At 40.0% G+C, this 27,692-nt stretch overlaps 1 protein-coding gene across 11 annotated transcripts in view; it reads right to left on the bottom strand.

Moving 5' to 3' along the window:
- Window positions 1–27,692, bottom strand: part of RAD51B (RAD51 paralog B) — a 427,893-nt gene that overhangs the window by 190,644 nt on the left and 209,557 nt on the right. For all 11 annotated transcript variants that reach the window (XR_003527485.1, XR_003527484.1, XM_027642185.1 and 8 more), the window contains one exon: window positions 9,007–9,125. Coding sequence is in view for 9 of the 11 variants with exons in the window: in XM_027642185.1 (XP_027497986.1) it covers window positions 9,007–9,125 (119 nt within the window). In the remaining 2 variants the exon portion in view is untranslated. The remainder of the gene's footprint in view (window positions 1–9,006; window positions 9,126–27,692) is intronic.

The following is a 27,692-nucleotide window of genomic DNA, read 5'->3' as shown; positions in this document are numbered from 1 at the left end:
TGAGATACAAAGATTTGTAAGAGCCTAAAACAAAGGCAGTAGAGGTTGAGCAAGATCAAGCTTATTGGCACTTAATGGCAGTGAAGAGATTACAGCTCTGCTTCCAGCTGCAGAGGATTTACTCTGGCCAGACACTTACTTATGATTCTGTTTCCTCAGTTATGAGCACCTGGCAAGAGCATTGCAGAGATCAGTCTGCAAATGCTCTTGCATAGTAATTTGAAAATATAACATAATATGAGATGGTTAACTTGTAACTGGTGTAGGTTAGCAGCAACCAAAGAGGAGTCTCTTCTGAGAGCTGACTGATCTGTCAGTCAAAGATACCAGAAAGTACCCACCTCTGCCACCAGCCTCAGTAGGAAGGCTCAGTATAACTTAATGACTGAGTTTGCCTCTGCCTCGGAGATGTTCCTGCTTCTCTGTTTAGGATGATTTGAACTACAGGTGAAGGAGTTTGAAGTTTGTACAGCAGCTGCTACTGCTGTCCATCCGACATTAGAATAATCCTCATGAAAAAAAACTTGCAAAGCTTATTTAAAAAATGACAGAGAAAAAGGTTTTCTTCTTCAACTCTTTTCTGTTTGACCTAAGGTCTTCATTTCTACTTAGATCCCTAGATAACAAATTACTGTTTTATAAGACATGAGTAAATGAATTCTTGCTCAAGAACGATGGAAACATTTCTCTCTAAAAAGTGTCCTGTTAAGAGGAGAGGGCCATAAAACCAGATCCATTTAAAGCAGACAGGGCTATGGTGATGGTTATATTGTATGACCATCGTTCACAAGACCATTAAGAAGGAAGCTTGCTGCAAACAGAGACATGAACAAACACTCAAGTCAGGAAAGTAAGTCACCTAGTGATGTTTGAGTTCCAGACACTCGTTAATGAACTGGCTCTATTTTTATGGCATCCTTTCATTTGGCACTTTGCTGGATTAAGTCAGTATCATACTATGTTAACAACCATCTGTTTATGCTACAGTTATGCCTTGTGTCCAGTTTCATACTGTTCTCATGCAACTCAAGATCATATTGCTGCTTATGGTTGTATACGATCTCTGGATAAGCAAAAGATTTCTGTCATAAGGGTTATCAGTATAGAGCCTTTTTAATCAGAAAAAACACATAAACTTGTTTATGTATTTTAAAGGATGTGGTTTGTATAGATGCATGGAAATTTGAGGCCATAACAACCTTTCATTGTGTCTTGATTCAAAATATTCAAACGATAGAAGAGGTGAGGCAAAAGTCTCTGAAGTAAACTCTGCATCTTAGGAAAAAAACAACATTTCTCTTTAAGTGGAAGGGTTTGCAGATACATGCAATGTATCAAATACATGCTTTCCACAGTTGTTTTCTCAAAAGAAGTATACTCTGTAATGGAGAACCATAAAAAATTAATCTTACCTGAAAATAATCTACTTTTCTATAAAATTTTCCATTATTTTTCTCCTTGCATGACTCCATACTATCACTCTTATCTTAAAAAAAAAATTATAAAAATATCTCTTTGTGTGTTCACAGAGCTGATTTTCCATATGATAAGCGTACTACATAAGAAGACTGCTCAGAACAGATACACACAACACTTCCAATAGCCATATCCCTTTCTTATCACTGCTTACTGGATCTCATTGTCCACTGCCATCTGCAGATCTACTCATGTCTGAACACTTGAAAAAACAAGTTTTCCACTATGTACATAATTACTGTACAATGCACATTATTCATGTAGCATATAGAGATGAGTTTTCCCAACACATATCACAGCTGCTGAATGGCACTTCATTTGTCTTAATACTTCTGCTAAAAATGCACACACAAAGTTTTCTTCTGGATTTGTTTAGGGTTCTCAGACTCCTGAGTCTCCCCAGACTCCAGCTCAGCAGAAAACAACACAAAAAGCAATACTTCTTGCCTCACCCATAACAACGGGCAACCTACACACATCCTCAGTGACCTCCTTTAGCCAAACACTGATTTCACTGCCCAGTTTTCTAGGGTTCTTTCTTGCCTCTGTGTCAAAAACTGAACTAGCTTCTCCTCTGCTCCCTCTGAAGCAGGTGAAAAGCTTTCTGTTCACATTTCTCAACAATAGTGGCCATCTCTGTCCTATTCCTCTGTCTCCAAAACTATGTTTAAGATTATTAAAAATATTTTTTCCATTGCATTGCATTTTCTTCTCTATTTGTTTGAGTAGGTAGCTGTAACTGCTACAAAGTTAATAGAAGAAAACACACCCATGTTGTATTTTATTTGTATTAGACCTTACTCTTTCCATCTCAGAGTGATTTTAGTACATGTTCTGTCTGACTACATTTCATTGCCTTTTCTTTTTCACCATCTCACCAAAGCAAAAAGAACCCTTTATGGTATGAGGCTATAATCTTCCACTATATTTCAACACATAAAAGTTGTATGTCATTTTCAAACTGCATGACTGCATTTGCTACCTTGCAGATAATTAAGGCAAAATTTAAAAAGTGTTAACTCCAGATGGTAGTACTTGGTGTATGCTTGCTCTCCACAGCCTACTTCATTTGTTTAAAACTGTTTTACTTTTTTGGCGTTTATTTGCTTCCCTTTTTTATAGACGAAAACCTCATCTGCTCTTATCTTTAAAATGGGACGGCTATCCAACATCTACAGAATCCACGTAACAACCACGTTCAATGTTTTAAAGGGAGAGATAAATACCATCTCACTTTTGCTCTTAAACCATCATGACTGCAGCAAGTTACATTATTTCTATTTTTAATATATTTTCTCAATGACTAGTAAAGTTACAGCCAAACATCTGTACATTTTGAAAGAACTGCTTTACTAAAATGATAAAAAAATATAAGGTAAAGAATCATGACAATTTGCCTTAGCAAATCACACAAATGTACAACATGATCCCCACTCCCCTTGGCTCTCTTCCAGCCCTTCCGCAGTCCAGGGAGTACCACGGTTACTTCACTGTTATAATTCTGGAATGCTTATTCAGGGCTTATTCATAGGATAGTAAGCAGAGCAAGACAAAACAGCTGGTCTGTAACCAAGGACACACCAGAAGTTATGTCTGGCATCAGTCTGACTGAGATAAGGGGGTTTGGTTTTGTTTTTTTAAGAATGAGTCACCATATACTTATGCATTTGAAACACTTTACCTGAACACTTTACCACTTTACCCAATAGCTCACTTAGCACATCTAGAAAGCTTCAGCCCACAACTGCCCTAAAAACAGCTGTTCTCCAGGTATTCAGACCCCTGATCTGGAAGACAGGGACAGGTAGCAGAATGAAGCCCTCCTAATCCAAGGGCAAGTGCTCAGTGACCTGCTAACACCACTTAAACACGCACAAGTCTATGGGGCCAGGTGGGATCCACAGGAGGGTGCTGAGGGAGCTGGCTGCAGAGGTCACTGGTCAACCAGAGAGGTCAAAGGTGACTGGAAGTTGGCAAATGTGACACCCATCTATAAGAAGAGCCAGAAGAGGATCTGGGGAGCTACAAGCTGTCAGTCTGACCTCAGTCCCAGAGAAGGTCACGAAGCAGATCATCTTGAGTGCCATCATGCAACACGTACAGGACTACCAGGGGATCAGGCCCAGACAGCATGGTTTATGAAAGGCAGGTCCTGCTTGACCAACCTTATCTCCTCCTATAACAAAGTGATCCACTTAGTGGATGAAAGAAATGCTGCAGATGTTGTCTACCTAGACTTTAGTAAAGTTTCCCACAGCATTCTCGTGGAGAAACTGGCTTCCCATAGTGTGGACGGATGTACTCATTGCTAGGTAAAAAACTGTCTGGATGGCTGGGCCTGGAGACTGGTGGTAAATGGTGCTACATCCAGTTGGTAATTGGTCACTAGTGGTGTTCCCCAGGGCTCAGTATTGGGGTCAGACCTATTTCATCAATGGTCTGGACAAGAGGATCAAGTACACTATCAGTCAGTTTGCAGCTTACAGCAAGTTGGGCAGGAGTGTTGATCTACTAGAGGGTAGTAAAAGGTCTACAGAGAAATCTAGACAGGCCAATTGTATGAGGTTCAATAAGGTGGAGGGCTGGGTTGTGCACTTCCATCGCAACAACTCCATGCAATCCCACAGGCTGGGGGATGAGTGACTAGACGTGGGGGTGTTGATCCATAGCTAGCTAAACATGATGCAGCAGTGTACCCAGGTGTCCAAGAAGGCCAATGGCATCCTAGCCTGTATCAGAAATAGTGCAACCAGCAGAACCAGGGCAGTGATCATCCCCTATAATTGGCACTTCTGAGGTCACACCTTGAATCCTGTGTCCAGTTCTGAGTCCCTCACTACAAGAAACACATTGAAGTGCTGGAGCATGTCCAGAGAAGGGCAATGAAGCTGGTGAAGGCTCTAGAGCACAAGTTGTATGAGTAGTGGCTGATAGAGCTGGAGTTGTTTAGCCTGGAGAAAAGGAGGCTCAGGAGAACCTCATTGCTCTCTACAACTACTTGAAAGGAAGTTGTAGCAAGGTAGGGTTCAGTATCTTCTCCCAAGTAACAAGTGATAGGACAAGAGGAAGTGGCCTCAAGTTGTGCCAAGGGAGGTTTAGACTGGATATTAGGAAAATGTCTTCACAGAAAGGGCTGTCAAGCACTGGAACAGGCTGCCCAGAGAAATGGTGGAGTCACCATCCCTGGATGTATTTAAAAGACATGTAGATGTGGCACCTGGGAGACAGCTTAGTGGTGGACTTGGCAATGCTGGGTTAATGGCTGGACTCGATGGAGTTGAATCTTAGAATACTTAAGGTCTGTTCCAACCTAAATGATTCTGTGATTCAAAATGCTCTCTGCTGAAAATACCACAGGAAAACACCGATTCATCATAAAATAGCACTTCTATGTGCACTTTCCATCTAAGAATTTCAAAGCACATTACAGACATTAACACAATATTATGAGTGTCACAAATGCCTTGAAAACTATAAAATAAACCAGGCCCATAGAAGTTGCCATGCCAGATCTGGCCAGCATCTCACTTAATCCAGCACCTTGCCTCCAATGGACAAGAACAAAATGTTAAATATAGCATGCCAATGTATTAAACCCTACCATGCTGACCCCTAAAGACAGCTGAGCACATATGAAAACTGTAACCTTGAAGCCTGCTGACTACAGTTCAGGAAAGAAGGACAATTATACACATCGGGGTAACTGAGGAGTCTGATAGTTTCTAGTGCAGCCCCGTTGGTTTTAGCCCAAACTTGAAGGGTCTGCATGTTTACATACGCATTTCAGGAAAATAAATGTTGTGTACTTATAAGACTGATTAGGGAGAACTAAGTATCAGTATCCATAGCAATCATTCCCTTCATGATGGCATTTGTGTGAAACAATTAACTTTTCCCACATTCTCTCAAGTTCTTATGCCACTGTGCCGCTGTGGAAATTGTGCAGCTCAGTTCCACCTCAGTGGCTAAAAGACTTCTACTGTTGTCCATGCTTGTGAGTTTTGGTGGCATTATGATTTTAAATGCAGACTGTAAACCTCTTTCTGCCCCCCCTCAGTGGTGTTGCTTCTGTCTTGGAGGAAACAAAAACCAGAACACTGGGTTCTAGAAGGAGGCAGAAGAGCAAAGTTCATCTGTTTATTCAGAAAACTGTTCCTATCCAAGCAATAAAGCAAACCCAATTGATTTTAAGGCAGGCAGGACGTCCCAGAAATTTCATTACTTTGCTGAATTGGCTGCTGTCTTATTAATGTTCACCAGACACAGGAAGGGTGGGGTGGAAAAAGGGATAGTTGGCTGGAAAATGTCTACTGGACAAACAAAATAAAGGCACTTTTTACTTAATATTTGAAATAAATCCCAACTGTACAGGAGTTCTATGCTTAATTTTCCTAGTTTGTTGCATACTTGTTCTGCCACCTGCTGCCCTGGCATTCCTCAAAGTTTTAGGAACAGGGACTATGTCCCTGAACTTTCTCAGAAACAAATACTGAATGACTAAAAATAAGCACCTAGCAGCCCAGTAGGCTGTCCTGTCCAGAACTATGGTTCTGGAAAACCACTTGCTTGAATCCTCCTTAACAATTACATTATCGGTTCACATTTTGAAGAATACCAACATTGGCCAAGTGCTTCTCAAGAGGTGCTTTCTCTCTTGATGGGTGGGATTTTGCATCGAGGATTAGTGCACTGACTCTACTACCATGGAAGTCAGATGTAATGAGAGAAAATCCCTCAGACTGTCACCACTGTGCCACCTCCTCCAGGGAAAGAAAGAGGGAAAGCTGAGCCAGGAAGAGCATCTTTGGGAGGTCAAGTGAATAAAGAATGAATTCTAGTATTTGAAAGAAAAAATTGTGTCCACTGTGCAAGGAAAAGGAAGGTGTATGCCCAGTGGAAGCAAGGTCAAGTGATATGGGAAGAATACAAATATGTTGCTTGTTGCTGTAGGGAGAAAATTCGTGTGGCCAAAGCTCAGCTGGAGTTGGAGCCGGCCAGAAATGTGAGGGTAATAAAAAGAGTTTTTTCAAACATATTAATGGCAATAGGCAGTATAAAAATATCATCAGCCCATTACAGGGTGAGGATGGTCACCTCACAAACAGGGACAGAGACGAGGCAGAGGTGTTTAATGCTTTCTTTGCCTCTGTCTTCAACATGGATTATGGACCAAGGGGGTCTCAGTGCCCTGAACTGGAGGACCATGACTGCGAGAATGATCAGCTCTCAGTTGATCTTGAAATTGTGCAGGATCTGCTGCTCAAGCTGAATCCTTATAGATCTATGGGGCCTGGTAGGATTCAACCCAGAATCCTCAAAATGCTGCTGATGTCACCACAAAACCTCTCTCAATGATTTTTGAGTGGTCTTGGGAAATTTTTAAGAATTTAAGAATTTTTAAATGTGATTACTGACTTCAGAATTTTTAGATTTTCATGTTAAGCTTCCTTAAAAAATGCTGATTTTCAAAGCACTCCTGGTAGAACCACCTTATGATGACTGAAATGGCATGTTAAGAACTGAGGCACCTTTATCCACAGTACAGTTCTGAAAGTGGGTATAAAACAATTATAAAGGACCATACATGCATACAATTATAGTAATTTGATCAATACAGTGCTGCTACAGGTAGGGTGACTCTTGATGCCTTCCTGGAAACTGCATGTCTACCTGAAAGATTTTTGTGAGTTTAAGAAAAGAGAATTTATCTGAAAAAAAGACACAGATACCAGCAAGAGGAAAATACTTACAGGATATTGTGGATATATCCCATTTCATTCATGGACTTCACAGACCTATCACACTTCTACTTCAAATTACTTTGCTTTTAATAATATATGCTAACACTTACTTTAAGGTTGCTTTTCCTCACTGTAGCTTTAGTTTCTCTGCCTAATTAAAAGAGAGTGAGCCCATGGCTTCACACTTAAGCAAGGTGCTGCACCTGATAAATCCAGTCAGGAAGAGAGGAAAACTCTGCTAAGCAGGTTATAATTTTAAAAACTTGAACACAACTTTTCATACCCTTGTGATCTATTACTTCTCAAACAAAATCAGGAAAAACTACATATAATATCTGAATGTTCTTTAGGAAAACTGCTCTCTTTTTCCCCCACCAGAGGAATGTTCTTAATCCTTTTTAGCTGACTTTGTGCATCATGAAGTAGCACAGAGCCCAGTTCCTGCCCTTTACCCTCGGCCAACTCCACCTCTCATGTAACTCCAAAGTGATCCAGGAAATTTGTGAACAGCTTTGTATTTTGCACAGCCTAGTATTTTTGTAGAAAAGGAGAACTCATTACAGACCAGAATAAGAAGCAGAACAGAAAAGAACTTCTAAGAGCAGCAGCAGTAAGTACATTTCTATGCGTGGTTTTTAGAAGTGAGTCCAGAAGATGCCTTTTCTACCTTCTTTTGACACACTTAACCTCCTCCCTCAGAGTCCAGAGGACTACCACTGTGCCCACTACTCATAGGAACAGGAGTGTTATCATTACAATTTTACCTCTAATAAATAAATTTCTAACAAAACAGGATGGCTTCCTCTTCTCTGGCTCTAAAGATGGCAACCAAAAAGTGAGAAACCTTGTGCTGTGGCAGTAAAGCCAGGAGGACCAATTTGAATGCACATGGGTAGTAACGCTACAGAAGTAAGATGGTACAAATATCACATAGCAATTTTTCTGACAGTCCTCTAACTGGCAGAAAATCAATAACATTAAGACTGAGGGTCACAGCCTTTGGAAAGAGTTACATCAATGCAAAAACTGAACAGACAAAGCCAAAATAGATTATAACCACAGATATCCCAAAGGATAGATGAAATCAGGGGTTATGGTGTTTTTAAAACACAAAAAAACCCTTATTCCCTCAATCATTCTCCAAATGTCTTGTCTCCTAGTTTTTCACAGTTTTCTAAATTAGGAGGTGAAGATTGCAGTCAGAATGCTACTATATTTCACTCAAAAGTATAAAGTCTCTTAGTGAAAAGGGTTCAATATTCTCCTATTTGCAGGCATACTTCTGGAAAATTGGTGCCATACTTACTGCTCAAAGCTAAGCTTGCTGGTGCAAGCAGCAAGCTTTTACTCACAAAGAGCAATCACAGAAGATAGAGTGCTCCCTGTCCTAACAGTCACAGCTGAAACTGGGCACAAAGAGCAGCCAGCATGACAGCAAAAGAATCATAGCAGTAAAAGGTTTCTACTCCTGCCCCAAAATCCCTGTGCAGGTAAGCTCTTTAAGGATTACCTTTCATTTCCACAATGCACTAGTGGAATGCACTAAAAGCTCAAGGAACTTGTATGCCTGTGCCAACTGTGACTCAGATAAGCCCATCCTATCACAGGAGACACTGGCCATCCCTTAAAAGCAATAGACACTGACTGCCCCCCACCCCAAATAAGCAATTGGCTCTAGAGTACCAACTTCTCAAAACACCTAAAATAACCACAGAGGCTGAAGGACACAGCCCATCTGACCGAGTACTGCTGGTGTAGCTTTATTTAAATTCTATTCATTGTTTCTCACCTGTCTTTTTGGCAAGTCATGATATTGTAGTATGAGCCTGGTGTTGACGCTGTGACTCCACGTGTTGCCAAGGGCTGCTGTCACACAACCAGAATCCCTCTTCCCACTTACAGAAGCCCCTGAAGATAAAAATGAAAGAAACTGCATCAGGGCTGTGCCACAGAGAAGGCTTCAGCATGGAAACTCTAATCAGTCATCTCAGATCGTTCCCTAAGCTAGGTAATCACAAATGGTACTTAACAGATCGCACTCCTGCATTGATTTCCTACCTTTCTTGTTTATTTATAACACCACAGTGTGAGTTCTCCATCTCACCCTTTGATACCTAGACAAAGTGCCAAGAATTAAAGAACTGTTGCAAAGTAGTACCTACCTTCTTGGAGAGACCAGTACATTTTCTAAATATCTGGAGGTGCACCATGCATGGGGGACACTTGTCTTTTCCTCTTTAGATATTCTATCCCCAAGCAAACTGGCTTTCTACGAGCACAGAGAAGAGGGAAGCAGGCTAGCAGAGTTACAGTGTGTACTGACATAACAAAAAGGGAAGCTAAAGAAGCAGAATGTGCTGCCACAATACCCTGACATAAAAATCAGAATATTGATTCATGCCATCAGGCATGCTACACATTTTCTAAGATTTGTAAAGAAGGGAGCCCCTTAGCTCCCTTCTGTAACTACCATTCTGGTGTCTCTGAAATCATACGAATTTTATATAACCCTAAAGGAAAATGCACTTCGCTGCAATCAGCAATGACAACATAAAGAAGCATTTCCAATAATGCCACATGATGCAGCTTGCTGAAATGCCATTGCACCTGAGCTTTCTCATACCACAACCGGAGATCCATACATACACACATACACATATGCAGGCAGGTAGGATGCCTAAGACCTTCATCTTTACTTATCACAAGTTCTGTGTAAGATGAACAGAGAGATGGGTGACTTGTTTGTACTTCAAATGACACTTCAAGAATAGTGCAAGTCAGGCAAACCCAAGGAATTCAGAAACAAAACCCTAGTTATGTGGGTATAAATGATCATGTGCAAGTTGAAAATTGAACTGTTTGAGGCAGACAGTCCATACTGCTAAAAAGCCAAGAGTGAGTAAGAGACAGTTAGATTTAAAGTCAGGTAACTTCCTGTCATCTATCGGGCAACAAACAAAATTGCTTTCCCAGGACAGTAGTGAAATCCTTGTCAACTAAACCAATGAAAGTTAGACCAGATACTTTCTCTGCAATAAAGCAGCCTTATGTTTCTGTCAAAATTATCAGCAATGCAACAGTTAATGTAGAAATCTAAATTATAAGTATTAGGTTTTGGAAGCAAAACTTACTGAGATGACAAAGTCATCTTGCAGCCCAGCAGAGCTTCTGGAAGATTGAGGTTTAAAACTCTTCAATACTTTTACATTTGCAAGGTTGTGGGGTTTGTTACTCACTCCCCGCCTCTCCCCCAACTGTTCGGACCAGAATCATAATTTCTTCATCCACTAAAGCTTTTATTTTGGAAAAACATCCAGTAAAGAATAACACCAAAAGTGTTGACATGCAGTAATAATAATTATTTATATCACTGCTGGTAGCTTGCAAGCAATGAGAAGGACACTTTATTAGACTGCATTAGGCAGAGGAGAGTAGCAGGCTGGAGAGAGGGGCCTGGAATGATTGCAGTGCACTACAGGATTTAGTTGAAGACCTCAAACCTTTCCCCCTGCACCAAGTAATAAAAGGTTCAATTAATATCAACTGGATTTGGATTAGGTCTTTAAATTAAAGGTCTACAAAAGAAATGAGTGAAGCACCTGGTTCAAGACAATAGTTTGAAAAGAGACTGGACTCTGTACTTGCCTGAATTACTTCCCACATCACGTGAGCTCACTCCGATGTGCAAAATACTTGCGTCTCCAGAACACCTGTTCTAGTCTGAAAATAGACTATAGTTGTGCCATCCAGCAAGGATGGCTGCTTCTCTTTACTTGAAAGAAATATCTTGATAAGCAGCAAACTTCCACCTGAATAACTCATCAGAGGAGCACCTAACTGGAAGTTTCAGTATTAAGGAATGCTATTCTGTTAATTAGTGTAACCCATCTTTACTGGGAAGGTGGATGTGCTAACAAGAATAATTACTCGTCATCTACATTTTGTATTTAATTTGCCAGCTGGAGGAGGAAACACAAGTGTTAAAGCAAGGGGCTAGAAGGTCTGTATTTCTTCCCCTTAAAATGATTCAAAGTGATTTACTTAATTAAGTTCATTAAGTTCTACAAATTTTTGGGTTTGTGCTAACACCACTAAAGTGAAATACTATTACTGTACAAACACGATAATGGAGAATATAAGACAGTGGAGCAGCTTTAAAGTCTTGCAATCCTCTCGTGGAATAAGCTGCAGTCAACAAAGTACTTCTTTCCCACCTGTTAGAAATGGGTAGGAATTACTAAATTCAAGTGAGAGAACTAAGTGTGAGTTCTGGTGGGTGTGGAGGTGTTTTCCTCACAGCTGATGTAACTGCACCCCTGTAAGCCACCACTCCACACTATCAAGAAGCAATTCACCCACCCGTGCTTGCAGGTTCCTGACTACAAAGAGCCCAGACATTCCAGAAGTAGCCGGTGTTGGCATAAAACAGCCACAAAATTCATACTCAAACTTCCCTCAAATCACGTATCTCTGCTATCAGGTAACAGAAGGAGTAACATCTTGCTGTCGCAACGCTGAGCCAGGCATTTAAGCAGTTAAATGTCTGGAACCTGCTGCTATTACACTGTGGAGACATCACTCCATAGCAATTCCTAATTCTGCATTCCTTCCAGGCCTAAAGCCTGTCCCAAAATGAACAGATATGCTATATGTATAAGGCTTGTGGCAGACCAAGCTAATTGCTGTAATTTATTTTATTATATGGGAGAAAGTGTGCTGTACCATACTGTGTCAGCCCCTATCTAAAGAGGGCAAATCCTCTTCTGTGAAGTTATTAAAATTTATGACTTTGGTGCAAAGTAGTTAATAAACCTGGAGCAAATTTACAGCAGAGACTTTTTACAGGATGGAAAGAAATGCCTCGCTGGAAAGGTTTCCATTTTATAAGGGATCCTCCTGCGAACTGATGCATTAGGTGGATAGAGAGGCAAAACAAGAAGTGAAGTAAACCAAGGAGGAAGCAGTGCCAGCTTTGCTAAGAAGTTCAAGGGCAGCGACAACACTTGCTGCATTCCTTCTTCTTGCTCTAAACACAAAAAGATAGTAAATGTCTCAGAGGAAGGAAAGAGGATATGTTAAGAAAACAGATTTATGTTGAAACATGGCCTTAAAAAAAACCTTGGACTTATCTTTTCTGTTATTTCAACCACTACTTAGTCATTAATGAAGTGGACAAAGGAAGCAGATAAATAACACTGTTCAGAGAAAGTGATATTTTTCACCACACACTGCCTTGTGCTTCCAAACCATGATATTTTCATATTTAGAAATGGGAGTATCGGACCAACATTGGCCCAAGAAGAAAACAGGCTCACAAGGCTTTGATCTCTGCTCAGAGGTCCCCAAACTCTCCAACCTGAAACACTTCACAGTGGCACGGAGCAACAGCTCTGGGCTGTGACACGAAGGCACTTATCCATGTTGTGGGGTGAATGTTTCCACAGAGCCTGCAATGTACAATGTGCAGTACTTACAGTCTCTACAGTCTGCTTAAAGCATGGTTCTTACTCCACTCACTGCTGGCATGATGGTTTCTGTTCAGGTCAGAGATGATACAGGGAGTACAGGGACCAGGGAGAGGAAGAAAAAAGGTCTGACATGTAGATGAGGGAAAGCTGGCAGATCTCAGCTTATGGATGCAGTATGTGGGAAAAGGGAGTAGGTGTCCAGAAGCATAGAGATGGGATCCTAGCATGGGGAGGTGAAGGTGCTTGCTAGAAGGCTGTCAGAGGACCTCTGAACAACTCCCTGTTTTATGTATTCCAGTTCATCTCAAAGAAAATGGATGATTGTAATTCCTGTAAACACCCCCTTCTTCCTCACACAAAAAGAACTAGCATTAAATTGATCTTCAAAGGGCACATCAGCAGATAGGCCAAGGATTGTCTGTTCTACTGTCTCCTGGGATATTGAACTCTTTAGGGCACCAGCAGAGACCGTATCTGTTCTGGACTGCAAGCAGAGAGGAGGAACTGGCTGCTTCACTCTCACTGAACAGCTGTCACAAGTGAAAATAAAGCTGCTTGTGGTCTGAATCAGATGCAAAGTAACTGCCTCTCCAGGGGAAAAGCAAAGAAGAAAGGGTGACTCTTCAATTGAGGCCTGCAGTGCTGCTTCCAAGCAGAAGAGGCTTGCACTGGCCTCCAGTGCCCAGGAAAGCGCTGTCAGATGAACTGGGCAACACTTGGGTCTACTTATACACAAAGACTAGATTAATTTTGTTTGTTTCTCCCCATCAATGCAATCAAAACAAACTTCCATTAAGTAACTTCCTTGTCACTGAGATGAATGCCACATACAGCCATTTAAAAATCTTTTCTCATCAAATGATAAAAATGGATCGATGCACTAAATGACAGAGAAATAACAAAACGGAGAAGCAACCAGTTCCCAAATCTTTCAAATCTGAGCATCAAACCACCTTGATAAAAGCCTGATCTATCAAAAAGAAGGAAAAACTCTCTGAAAGTACAAAGAAAATATTTATAAAGAATTCAGCTACTGAGCTCAACAAAAACAGCACACCATGCAATAAGAATGAAAGTACTTTTCCTCTTGCTCAGGGTGTGCAGCTTTCTGGTTGACTGGCCGAGCTCAAAGATCACTGCTTTTCACCTGCATTGCATTTAGTCTATATTTTTGGTGCAGATCTCTAACAATAAGACCAGAAGAAAAAAAAGAAAAAAAAACCTTCAACCCCTAATGTATTTTTCCATCCTCACCTACTCAGAAAGTACAAGTACAAAAATATGCAATGGTGGAAAAACCCATCACACAGTAAAAAATCAACCCACAGGACAAACTCATCTGTGAAGTAACTAACCACAGCGCTCTTCAAACTCCCACGTGCTGGCTTCTGCCATTTTCAGCCCTTCTCCACAGCTTTTTTTCAGTCAAAAGCTGACTGATTCTCTTACCCTGCAGTGGTGACCGTCTCACTCTCTGCGCTGGTCAACCAAGATAGATCCTAAAGCACAGCATTGACTTCATACATACTTATTAGGACATATGGCAGGAAAAACACTTGTGGCTGTAAGAAATCAAGCTTGGCCACAAAATGAGATGTGAAAATTCTAATTTTTAAAATGCTTATTCTCATTCTTTTATTAAGAGAGGGCAATCTGGCAATTTTACTCCCAAAAATCTCCCAGTTCTAAATCTGTACAAACTACACACACACACACACATATATACACACACACCCTACCCCAGATTATTCCATTTTACCTCAAATTTTAATTAAAATTAAGTAGAAATATTTTAGCTGGAAGTTGGAATCAATGTTTAGTAATCAATGATGTATATTTTTTTTAATAGCACAGTCATCAAAATATACTTAGCAAACAAAGCAGTGAAGTGTATACCCCCGCTAATCCTCAGTTAAAAAAGAAATCTGTTTCAATAGAAACTTTTTTGACCACCCCTAGTTTGTAGTTATGCTACTACCATGGCACTGAAATGCCTACTCGAGATTACACTAAAGAGACTGTTCCGATTCAGTCGTCATCATCAAGAGACCAAAAATTACCGGTTGCAGACTCTAGCTGCAAAGTTCTGATGGACACAGCAGTGAATGTGACAGAAAGGGAACAAGCTCACTTCTCATTTTCGACAACATGGTTTATTTATCTCATGTGCCTCAAATAGGTGAGTTTTCACACTGTTTTGTTTATCATTATTTTTATGTATATGTGTACACATTCTGGGTGATTTTTACAGGGTTAATCTGATTTAGATCAAGACTAAAGTCTTTTCCAGTTTTTCATTATTTTCACATTATTATGTCTTTTTTCCAGTCATTCATTATTTCTATTGTGACAGCTCCTAGAGCTCTCATCTGCAATATGCAAACCACTAAACAAACAGAGAACAAAAAGACAGTTCCTGACTTACAGACCTTCTTTTCATGAGAACTGCAGATTACAAGTCTCTTAGCTGCTGGTGATTATTCCCCACTTACAAGGAATCTTCTCTAAGGGATGAGAGAAAATACGCCAAAATATGTGACAGGCCAGAAAAACTGTGTATAAATAAGGACTATCAGTATTCTCCATGAAACATCAGAAGCTTTTTCAAATAAGTAATATTAACCATTATTCTACCCCCAAAAAATCAGCTGGGACCTCTATCCAGCTCAAGATATAGGAAGGGTCCACCAGAGAACTGGATAGATACTGGTTTGCTTTTAATCCCACACCGGCATGCCTACTGTTACCGGTGTGTTTTGCACCAGAGGATCTCATTCCCTCATTGAACTCATTGGTGAGTTCATGTCAATTCTCTTCTGAGTTGAGAAAGAGAGCAACAGACAGAAAGAGAAGCACACATACGCTAGTACTGAGACTCCTGTCTGCTCACCTAAAAAAGGAATTGGCATTAAGAAATGAAAAAATCCAGCTGGTCTGATTTCTTGCCAGAAAAGCTACCAGCCATGACCAAAATGATCAGGTCTCAGGAGATCTGTGGAGGTGGGAATACATCTGGTGGTTTATAGAACCTGAAACAGGGCCCAAATCAGAGAATTGTGGAGTTGAGATCCTTGGGAACAGATACTTCCTTTTTACTGGTGAAAATCTTCTGCCTCTGCAGCCTGACACCACACCACACCACAAAGTGATGAGTTTCCAGCCCTCTATCATTGCTGCAGTGCTGTGCAAATGACCCAATATGTAGTGCTTTGGTGGAAGGGATGGTGAAGATCAAGTAGAAGACATCGGTTAAGTCAATTACTTTCTGTAACCAACGATAAATTCTTTACCCCTCAGCTCAACCTCCTTGCCTTTCTAATGGTGCTCTTTCAGAAATTCCCTCTTTTTCTAAAATCTAGATTTATACTAATTTACACAACTCTCTTTGTACCCAGAGTTCTCCTCCCACACTGCTCACCACTAAAACGTAAAGCAGATTCTTCCTTCAAAATCTCCTATACAGTCACTTTTTCCTGTCTCTCAAAGACTAGAAAATAAAATCCCAAACCATTCAGGTAAGGGAGAAAAAAAAGTCCCAAACAACCCATGTATGGAATTCTGCCTGCATACACATATAAAGGATGCATAGGTTGAAAAACAAAGTTTGCCCAATCATGGCATCTGGCAATGCTAGGGTCCTGTGATCCAGAAAATGCTTTTAATTATCACCTCACCAATCATGCTACAAGCTATTGTTGTATCTTTTTAGGTTAAGTTCCCTCTGGGAATAAACAGATTGTGATATTTATCAGAAGGCATGTAGGAGGGATGGGGCAGAATGCTAGAATTACATGTGTGTAGGACCTATAATGCTTGAATAAAGAAATAAGATTTAGAATCGCACTGTCAGAGCAACTGAAGCCTTGTATTCTGCAAGCCTTGGCCCTCTGATCTACGCAGCCATGGCATTATCATATCTGATTTTCCCAGGATGGTTAATCTCAGTTGCTAAACTTCATCAGTCTTTGCTAGCGTTTACCCACCATCTGGAATTGCCACTTCCGAAGTTTCCAGACTAGAACCGAATAAGCCAGCTGCCACACTCACCCCTTCAACATAACAGCCGAAAGCCTAGAAGCCTAAATGGCTGAATCCCAGAAAGGCAGAACAAAAGCTAATACAAGTTGTGGGGAGGAGAGGGAGATGCAGCTCTGAAACTGCAGTGACTTTCAGAATGCAGTTCACAGCAATACGGTCATGTTAGGATGCTGTGGTCTGAGATGCAGACTGTATTCCCACAGTTTACATTTTTTTCCCCTAAAATATGTTCTGGTAAAGAAACAGTGTCATGGCAACTTAGCTCTCATACCCGGAAAACTGACGCAATGCAGGCAAAAGCAGTGGTACTCCAGGCAAGGTAGGAGTCAGTCTGCAAATGAACCTTAGAGTACATTTGAGAGTCAGGGTGAGGAAGGGTGATGGGGGTAGGAGGGAGAGAGGCCAATTTCTGTTGCACAATGAGTTCTCCATCAAAGTGATCAATAAAAGCACTGACTAGTACTAACTTACCCAGGGTGTTTCTGACATGGCTGCCCATCTCCCAAGGAGTAGGCTGATGATATGCCTACGCGGTAGATGGAAAAGGACAGTAGGTGTATGCAAGCTAGTTTTAAACAAGCACTAAGGTCTTCCTTGGTAAATATATTCTGCTAGGAAGACACAGAGAACATCGTACTACTACAGCTGGATCACTGCCAGCACCTGAGTTTGCTCAATTAACACTAGCACTGACATTCTGTGGTGGATTTTCTTAATACATTCAACATAAAATGCCTTAGAGAGTAACAATTTCTGATCACAGCCTAGTTATATGGATTTGAATTAATGAATTAAGTTACATGCCCTTTTCACTCCTGAGCACAGGAGTATTTCAATAGTGGTCCTCCTTCAGAATAATTTTCAAATTCAGTGACTTCTTGATACAGAGGGTGGAAACATGCAATAATTAAGACTCCAGGGTGGGGCTGTCAACCATAAGGACTGTGTTTAAAAATCAGTGTTAAATAGTACTTCAAGTTGAGATTGTTATTCAAACCAAGCAAACTACTTTACTTTGCATGATAAACATCGTAATTTCTTTGAAAATTTAGCTTTCAGTGTTCTTAACACTGGTACCATAGATTACAGTTGCAACAATTCCCTCTAGGTACAAATAAAAACAATTTTAGAGCTATAAAGCTTGGATCATGAGCCAGTTATCAAAACTGAAATTCCAGAAGGAAACAATCCTCTTTCAGCCTGCAACATGGAAACAGAGTTCAGCCAAACATTTGAGGGCCAGAGATGATTGTTTGCAAATTACAGCTGTTCACATCTGGAGTTCAGATTTGGCCAAATTGTTAATACTATCCATCACAAAAGCTAAAATGGAAAAATGTTGTGGTTGTATGACTACGAACATAAAAGTTAGGAAATACTAAACGTAAAAAATGCTGTGTGCAATTTCAACTCTGCCTATCAAACACAGAACTATGGACTCAATTATTTCTCATAATGAATCTCATCAGGGTTGACTGTGGCATTTCCTAACTGGTATTTAACCACAAGTCTGTATTTGCCAAAATAGGTCTCACTGAGTGTATCTAGGTCTCAGCTTAGAGAAGTCCGTGACACAAGCTGAAGGATGCAACCTCTTCTCTAACAAAGTATCTTTTGGACTGGCTTAGCAAACCCTACACATACACCTAGCAGATGCATCTGAGTACTCAGAGTACCTTCACAATCACAACTTGGAGTAGCTTCTGAACATACATTAACTGGGCATGTTCATATTTTTTCTACACCCATGTAATAGAAAATGTGTTCCCTCTCACTTCTGATGTATGCCAAAACATTTTAGTACATGCAGACACCACAGGGCTCACTGTTCAGAACTGACTCATTACAAAGCTGAAAATGCACATATATTTATGTACTTAGGCACATACACACAGAGGCAGTATATAATATGGAGGATGTTAAAATGACTGAGGATTACAGGGGTCTGGCTTCACTCCATGACTGACAGAGACTTTCCAGGAGGTTCTCAGCAAATCAGTCCCCCATTTCATGACACAGTCACCCATCCTGGTGTGGAGAAGGTATACTTTTTTTTGTCATCTCATTCTCAAAAAGGAATGACTCACTTTATCTGAACTAAGCAAATAAATTCAATTTTGGAAAACAACCAAGACTGGAAAACTTTATCCTGATAAGCTTTTCTGACTGAAGACAGAGGGTTAGAAGGGAAACAGTTATACAGTCTTAACTATAGGAGGTTCCTTCCGTTCCTGTTATAATGCAAAATATTCCAAGATGTGCCAAGTTTTCACTGTAGTCTGCATCAGGCAGTGACAGGACATCGAAGTGCTCTGTGGAGAGTAATGCATAAATCTAAAATGATCTTTTGACTGCAGGGACTCTTCTCTCCTGAGAGGTACTATATTTTTTAAAGTCAGTGAAAAATAAAAAAATTGCAAAATACCACTTTTAGTCCTTGGACTAAAAAATGGTTGAATGCTCTAGAAGCCAGTGAGGGCCAGAAACTTTTTTTCCCTTTTTCCCAGATCTGGGGGGAAGGTAGGGGGAGGGTAAGGGGAAAGGAAGAGAGCAAAGAGTGGTTGGTTTCAAATAGCAACATTGTCCAAAAGGGTGAAAGGGAACAGATGGCCATGGAGAATGAAGCCTCAAAGCCCTAAAGAAAAGGGCTACTTTGACAGATCTTGCTGTTTCCTATTCAAGCATGCACACACTGGTATGGAGAGTTAAGATGATACAAGGAACAACCTCTGTTCCCAGCAACTGACTATGGGCAACTGGCCTCTGAAGCTCTCTGAGAAAAACAACATGAGACAGACAGACAAACAGATATGGCAGTAAGCCCAGATCTCAGCCACCAGGAAAGGGGAAAAAAAAAACAAACCAAAAACAAAACCCAAAAAAACCCAAATCCCAAACATCAGAAAGGCTAGAAACAGCTGCCTTTTCCTGGCTCCAGTGCAGAGCATTAGAGCCTGTCCAGCCTTTCTCATCTTCCTTTTCAGTGAAACCTCTTGAAGGGGTCACCCTCAAGCTGTTGGTCTTTGCCCTCCGGGGAGGTGAAAAAGAGGACAGATCAGAGCTTGTCTGGCTCAATGAAAACTGCTTCCTTTAATCACAAAGATTTCCCTCCAGCAAAGGAAGAACTTTAAATGTAAAAATGTATAATTAATGCTCGATTTTTGCATGCAAAAAGGTTGAGAAATTTAAAGTTGTGGCTCCCACAGTACATGTAATTTGTTTGCATAGTATACAGTAGTGAGCCATTATATCCAAGGACAGGGAGAATTGTACTCCTTGCTGTGGGAAACACTGCTAATGTGTGTCCTGACTTTTTCTGTCATTGTTACCAAGAAAGTGCATCAAGAGCTGTTTCATTCACCAACTCCTGATATGCGCTATCAGGTAGAGATTTCGGTTTTGAAGGACAGTTTCACATTCATACTCAAAATTTAGAGAGAGACCTGAGCCATTAAGCATAACCAGACTTCACTCTTTCCAAAGTCCATAGAACGAGGGATGAATCTCAGTTTCTGAATTTCTTTCTGATTGACATATCACTTTCATGTTTAAGGCAGAGCCTGATGTACTGACTGTTTCCCAGCCGAAGCTTGCCTATGGGCAGAAGCACTGAGCAATACCTTCCCTTTGTACTGTAGGCTGAACCAGAGTAATGGTAGTTTCATGCAACAGTTGCAGTGAAGAAAAGAGGGGACAAATGGTATAAACATTAACTATCTTCACAATTGTTCCCTGAGGTGGGGAACAATTATTGAGTTATCATCTCAATTTTAATATACTCCTTTTAAAAAAATCATTGAAGGAAAAAAGATAATAAGGAACAGTGGGTGCTCACATGCCAGAACTCCAAATGAAGAAATGCAAATGCTTCATACTGATCCTATCTGCACCTTTGTTCCCTCATCTGTGAAATAGCATTTGCTAACTTGAGTCAATAAGTAGTAAAAATGGAGAAAAATAGACACCAGGAACAAACGACCTTAGCCTCTAAAGCAATCCAAAATTATCAAAACCGTAGTTTTCTACAATATGTAAATAGTTTGTGGTTTTTTGTTGTTTTCAAAAAGAATAGCCATTGTAGTAATTACTAGTTGTAATTGTTAATTAGTAACTAAATAGACAGGATCTGACTAGTAGAAGTAGTCAAACAATAAATAGAATACCTTATTTTAGGCTAAATCAGATAAACTCTGCTTCTTTTCTTCTTAACCATGAGCTTCCTGAGGCTGAGTAACTGCTTCAGGCTATACTTATTAAGGGAATCTCAAATGTGGATTATTCGCTAAGTATTAATAAGGACTGGACTTGTGGATTCAACTTCCTTCCTGATGTTTCCTTGAGTAAAGTCAGCTTAGTACCCCATAATTTTCATTCTGTTTTACTTTTAGCGTACAAGTCCTTCTGTTCACTGCAAGTGTAGCAAACAGTGCTCACAAACCGATTCTGTCTTTCACATTGCAGGACAGGTGGTCCCTCAGCATATTCCCACACATTCCAAATATTTTAAGTGTTCCACATCTGTTGTCTAAAACATTTTTAGTTCCCTGCAAGAACAGTAGGAGATGAAAACAAGAAGTTATATATAACATAGCAACTGACCTTTTATGCCACACGAGCTCTCTGTCATTTCAACAAGATTATAAATTTCAAAAGAGAGCCAATCTTAATTCGTTATACTATACCACTATCAAAAATTCTTGCTGAGAAAACAACTTGAGAATTAACTTATGACAGCTGTAATAGCCAAGAGAACAAAACTGAGTCTAGACACAGCTTTTTTTTCCCCCCAAGTACCTGTTGATCTACAAGAAATTTTTAAAAATTAAAGAATTAAGGTGATTTACACATTTTCTGACCATTCAAACCTCTTTTATCTGCTTTGAAAAAAATCAGCACATATCCCATATATGTATAAGCAGTCTTGGTGGGATTTTTATAAGTGCTTTGTGTTGGCCTACAGCAGGTATGGAAACACAACACACTTTTATTTCCCCTCCCCCTATAAGAATAAACCTAATCAATTTACTTTAAAAACATATGACTCCAAGTAATTCTTCTTACTGATGAAACAGAGCCACTGGTCAAGATTTGAGGCCAGGAAATTACAAGCACTAATCGCATCTCAACTACTAAGCTGCCTCTTAGGAGGCAGGAAATAACTGCCTGGGCTGTAATTGAGAGAAGTGGTGAGGGTAAGCATTTCTACTGTCACTCGAAGTGTTGCAAGATGGCAGCAGCTACCAGCAGTTGGGAATCTGGTTTGTGTCGCAGCACAGAAGCTGGCACATCTCACTTTACTAGCACTGCAGCTCCACCGGGCATTGGCTTGTTACAGACTGTAACAGGAGACTGTCCCCGTGCTGCATGACCAATGTCATTTCCAGCAACATAAGGGCATTCCTTCAAGTACTTTGTCAGCAGGACAATACACTTCAGCTAGGAAAGCTGATGCCTCATCATATGAGATACTAGCAGTACAAACATGATCTCCAAAGCTATGCAATATAAACAAATACACAGTCTTTTGTTGTTCTGTTTATTTTTTAAATTAAAAAGAAACCTTTTAGTCTGAGCTTCAACGAAGTGTTATAAGGGATCCCTGTGTGACAGACCATGGAAAAGGATGTCACTCTGTGACCATGTTCCAATAAAGCATGAGTAGAACATGTAGCAAATGTCTTAGTATTTCCCATGGAGCCAAGACCGAAATGTAAGCATTTAAGCAAACTTGCCCAAATTAATTTTGGAAGACAGGCTGCCTTTGACCAGCCTTAAACCAATGCTGCCTGCAGGGCACAGTATCTCAACACTGCATAATGGCAACATGATGCTGCATATGAATGAGGATGCAGACACCTTCACTGAAAACACAACTGGATATACAGTAAGTGGAACAGATCCATGAAGAAGATTTTATGGGTTTTTTAATAGCACAAAACTCAGACCCACTCATCATAAACTCCAGGAGGCCTTTGACATCCTAGTACCACAGTGAGAAGTGGAAAGACGAGAGAGAGGAAAGATGGACAACCACACTGAGGTGCATCACTGGGTACCAGAGCTGAAGATGGAGAGATGAGAACTGTGGAAGTTCTACTTAACTTTTAAATCCTACTTTTCGAGAAACAATTCTGAAGCAGAGATGTTAGCAAGCTTAACTCTGCAAAACAAGAAGCTGCCGAAGGTTGAGAGATAACCAAGTTAGAATAAAGATTACTTTCAATTACATACAAGGATTTATTTTTCATTTTTGTGGAAAGAAATTCACTAGCCAAGAGGATTTCAGAAGCAAATTCAGCATGTCCAAAGGAACTAATTCAGTGGATTTCAGTGAAAAGCCTGATAACAAGGTCTTGTACTTGTCAATACACTTTCTAAACTTTTAAATTCTACTGAATTCTTCTAAAGGAAAACCAAAAAAAGGTAAAGGTTAATATATTTTTACTAGCATTATAGAAGAGAAAATATCCTTCTTTAGTAATCCCTTTAGACTGTGCTTCAGACAGTCTAATGAATAGTTGGGCAGAAAGCACTTGTATGCAATTACATAATTACTGTAAAAGGATATTCTCTCATGAACAGTGTGGTGCTTCACAGGTAAGCTTGAGCTGACTTCAGAGCAAGTGGGATTCACCTAGCACCAATAAATCATTGATACCTGAGAGATCAGCTGGCTTCTCTCACAAAGATTTGGATGGTACTTCCTCATTCAATGAGTTGCATCTTCACTTCCATGGCAAACTCTGCTGAAAGGCCCAGTAGTGCAGAGAGCAGCAGTGGTTATTCAGCAAAGGACAGTTTTTCCTCAGAAAACTACATTTCATCCTGTTTCTTTGCACAATGCTGCCACGCTGTTGTTATTTTGTAAGAGACAAAAGAAAATACTTCGAAGTCACTGAAGTCACTGATCCCATAGTAACACCAAGAGTATTAAACTGGAATCTGGACAGTGAGGGGAGATGGAGAAGGAACAGGGTAGGGTTTGTCTCTCAGATTTGCTCTGCAGTCCTGACAATCTTCAGAATTTGCCATAGAGATTGTATGAGAAAATATTCAAACTGTACAAATACAGTTCAAAGAGTCACACACTGTCATTACTCAACCACACCTTTTCTAAAACTTCAATTTCTGGAATCAAGTGCTCCACTAGAATTGAATCCTGGAGTTGAAATGCCACTTCCACAAACATAATGCTTTACTTGTCCAGTTCTTTGCAGACTGAGAAAGACTTTGCTAGATTAACTCCACAACAGAAGCTCAGATGTTCACACAATTCTGAACTGGAGCCACTGACCACATGTTTATCTACAGATTTCTGTCTTAACTTTACCAAGCAGTATTTGTGCTTTCCTTTGTGCCTTCCAAAGATTAGGAATGCATTTAGATTTCACTGCTGCTTGGCCTCCAAGAGCAGGCTCCACATATATTACTTTCACCATGTCTACTGAGTTCAGTGCCACAAGATATTGCAATACTTGGTCTTGGCCACTTTCTGCCCAGCCAGCAGCAACTCAGTGCAGCTGGGTGTCAGGTCACTGGATGCACACAGTCCTGCAGCACTCCTACCCAGCAGCTGAGCCTACTGACAGCTTCCTCATGCGGTGCACTGGCTTTCCAGGGAACACTGAAGTTCATTGTCCTCATTTTCAAGCACATCTAAATCCATAACCCAGTGTGTTTAAAACAGCTTCTGAGGTCCAGAATGCAGACACTGGTCAACAGCCCCTCTCCAGAAGTAAACTATATAATTATACACTAAAGTTCATTTCTGCAAATTTATCCTTCTTGACTTTGTGTCTGTAGAATTAACTCCTGGGCTTTAGAGTTTCAACACCTAGGCCAAGAACATTGTTTTGGACAGAAGCACTTTTTAACGCAGATAGTGTGTTTACTTGACCATAAGTAGATTCCACATTGTACAGTTGGTTTTTGGGGAGGTGTTTTGGTGTGGGGTTTTTTTGTAGGAAAAGGAAAAAAAAGAGTGAGTTGCAAAAAACAAACACTACTCAACACACAACTGGAAGTTGGTCTAGTCACACAAAATCTTGAAAAACTGCAACTTGCATTGAAAAGCAGCTGTGTTCACATAAAGGAAAGATGGTAAAAATGATTTGCAGCAAGTGCTATGTCACATCATGCTAACCTAGGAATAAATAGTACTATTTGATATATGAAAATAGCACCACATGCTTCATGAGAAAAATAATACACTGGTTTACTTTCACCAAGGCAATGGCTACTTGGCTGATGACTATGCCAGTAGCACCCTGCAAGGACTGTTCTATAAGTTGTGACACATCTCTATCCTTTCTATACTACTGTTGCATTGAACTTCTGAAGATTCAACAATAGAACTTGGGGGGTGACTTGCTAAGCTGCTCATCCAGTGATCTGAAGCACGTGGCTGTTTTTCAGCATAACCTAATTGCCAGAAAGTAAAGCAAGTTTAGTCATTGACCAATGATGTCATTACAGGCATTTCTACTTCATATATACCTTTAACCCACCCTCTCCAAAAAACAGCACTGTGACTTTGCTGTCTTGGAATCAGTGAAGTCAACTGACATGCTTGTGTAAAGCAACACCATGGGTAAGTTCATTCTGAGTGATGTGACAAAAGAGAAATATAATGGGAATACCATCTATCCCACAAAGCAAAAACAAGAAACTGCTGCTTTTCCATCTCTTCTGGAGCTGCCTATCCTACATGAGGCATAAACTTTAGGATTTGATTATGTTACACTTTGAAACAATTCAAATTTCTTCACACTTGGGCTAGGAGTATGTAAAACAAATAACATGAGTGCTGTGATGGAGTACAGTCTCTGGGGAATCCCACACATGTTTCTCAAGCAGAACTTGTGCTATGGTTTTGAGCCCCTGACTTTGAAAAGGAAATGAACAAGAACAGTAATTACAGTTCATCCTTTTATGAAGAGTTATGGAAAACTTCAGCCTTCTCCAAGTGAACTATCACTAGGTTTTCTTTTCCTTCCAGATTTGTTTTCTTGCTGCTTTCTATTTTATAGATGCTGGATGAATACTGGTTAGTGACAGCTTAGGTAGCATGGTTTGGTACCATTCAGATATGAAATGAACATGCTCTACATTTATCAACTACATTACATATTCTATAATTCTAAACTGAACAAGATTCTTCATTTAATTATCATGCTATAATCGAGATAAAAAATGTTTAAGAAGTAGGATACTGTTGATCATTACAACATTCTATAACCTACATTACTGTCAATGGGGTACACATGATGTGAGGCATCTACAGGCAAAACTTTCACCCACAAACAAAGAATGTCTAGATATTTGCTACCTACTGGAGGCCAACTATTCTTGAAAGTCTTTTATGTAGGTTCTAAGAAATGTGCCTCGGTTCTCCCAGCAAAGTAATTACTGGAAGAGATTTATGATTGCTCAAACTAGATAACCAGAATGAACTGTTCTTTCCCTAATTTCTAATATATTTCTTTTTTTTCAGTAAGGAAGACTAATCCTCAAAACAATTTGTAAAAAATACTGAATGAAAATGAATCATATGAAATTACCCGTTCTGTAAACGAGTAATAGGGTTTCCATAATTTATTTTGGAACAACATGCAGGTTAAAATTTTGACCTTGTTAGTACCATCAACTTAGGTAAAATAAAGCTCATAATATGAGGTCCACTCAAAAATGAGGCCATATAACTATATTCACCATGTATTTCTGAAGTCAGCCAACAATATCAAGCTACTACGGAAATACAGCAGAATTTGATAAGAGGTCAAGAAATTCACCTTTCCCATTCAGTGAAACATGACTTGTTATTAAAACAAAAGTTCATGCACCAAAAGGCAGAATATGGAAGCACTCTCTTATGTGCTCACTTTACAAAAGTGGGGTACTTGGATTCAAAGCTTTGCTACTAACTGCAGACTTGTATTACAGCTTTCTAATTACCATCTGTAGATAGGTATGTGCACTCATCCATTCCAGCAGGCAGTAAGATCTGTAGGAACATCTTTGGGGGCAAATTTGGGCCTAGTTGCTGAAACAGTTTTACATCTGTAGTTTCCAGCTATTTCTGGTGAACAGAAGTGCATCAACAGCTTGCAGCCATGGCTAACCCACTGAATCAATTCATGCCCACTGAATCAAATGGAGAACTTGTATATTCTACACTCCAACACTGACTACGCTGGCAATATTTCCTAACCAGAGCCAGTCAAAAAAAACCAAAACAAAACCACACCTGATTTTTAAAATCAGTCAATCTGCCAAAGACGAAATGCTTTGTGAAAACCTGTACATGCCAGTAAATCTTCTGACAGACACAGGCTATTTTCCAGCTCACTCTCTGGCAACCTGCCCAGAGGATGGCTTTGGACTGAGGACCTAGGACCTCCAAGAAATCAGCTTAGAAGGTGTAAGAATGGAAGAGGGCCATCTACATTCTCATTTTTTTCAAAAAATATGTAGCAACTCTGAGTAGACACTTAAATTTTTGTTTTTTCATTCCAATTAGAAGTACTTTCTGAAAACTCAGAAATTAGTGCACAAGAAATATAATTTACTGGCCACTCCTACTACAAAGAAACACAGCCTTAATCCTTTACTGGAAAGCAGATCAATTGCCTCTCAAGTGCCCTTCCCTTTTCCCTCCCTTCACCCCAGTACGAAATTTTCATCCTTACCTGGATGAAAAACTGAACTTAGTCATTCTCCATTGGCTTCTCTAGATCTTCTCTTCAGATGTAGTGACTTATTTAAGCAGTAACCATTGCAACTGATGAAATTACAAAAGGTACAGAAACAGTTTTCAAACACCAGTAATACACTTAATTGTACTAGTATGCTCTCCAAAGGCATTATTGTGGGGTTAAACCTACAACGAAACAACGTATTTTGCTTAGCACTTTATAAATATACAGTCTCTGTTAGACTCTTGTTCACAGAATGGAGACTGGTATTGAAA

The sequence above is a fragment of the Corapipo altera genome, unplaced genomic scaffold (genome assembly GCF_003945725.1).
Source record: "Corapipo altera isolate COAL_440 unplaced genomic scaffold, ASM394572v1 23b, whole genome shotgun sequence".
Lineage (NCBI taxonomy): Eukaryota > Metazoa > Chordata > Aves > Passeriformes > Pipridae > Corapipo > Corapipo altera.
The sequence above is the reverse complement of the archived record's forward strand: the minus strand, read 5'-3'. Positions and strand labels throughout refer to the sequence as shown.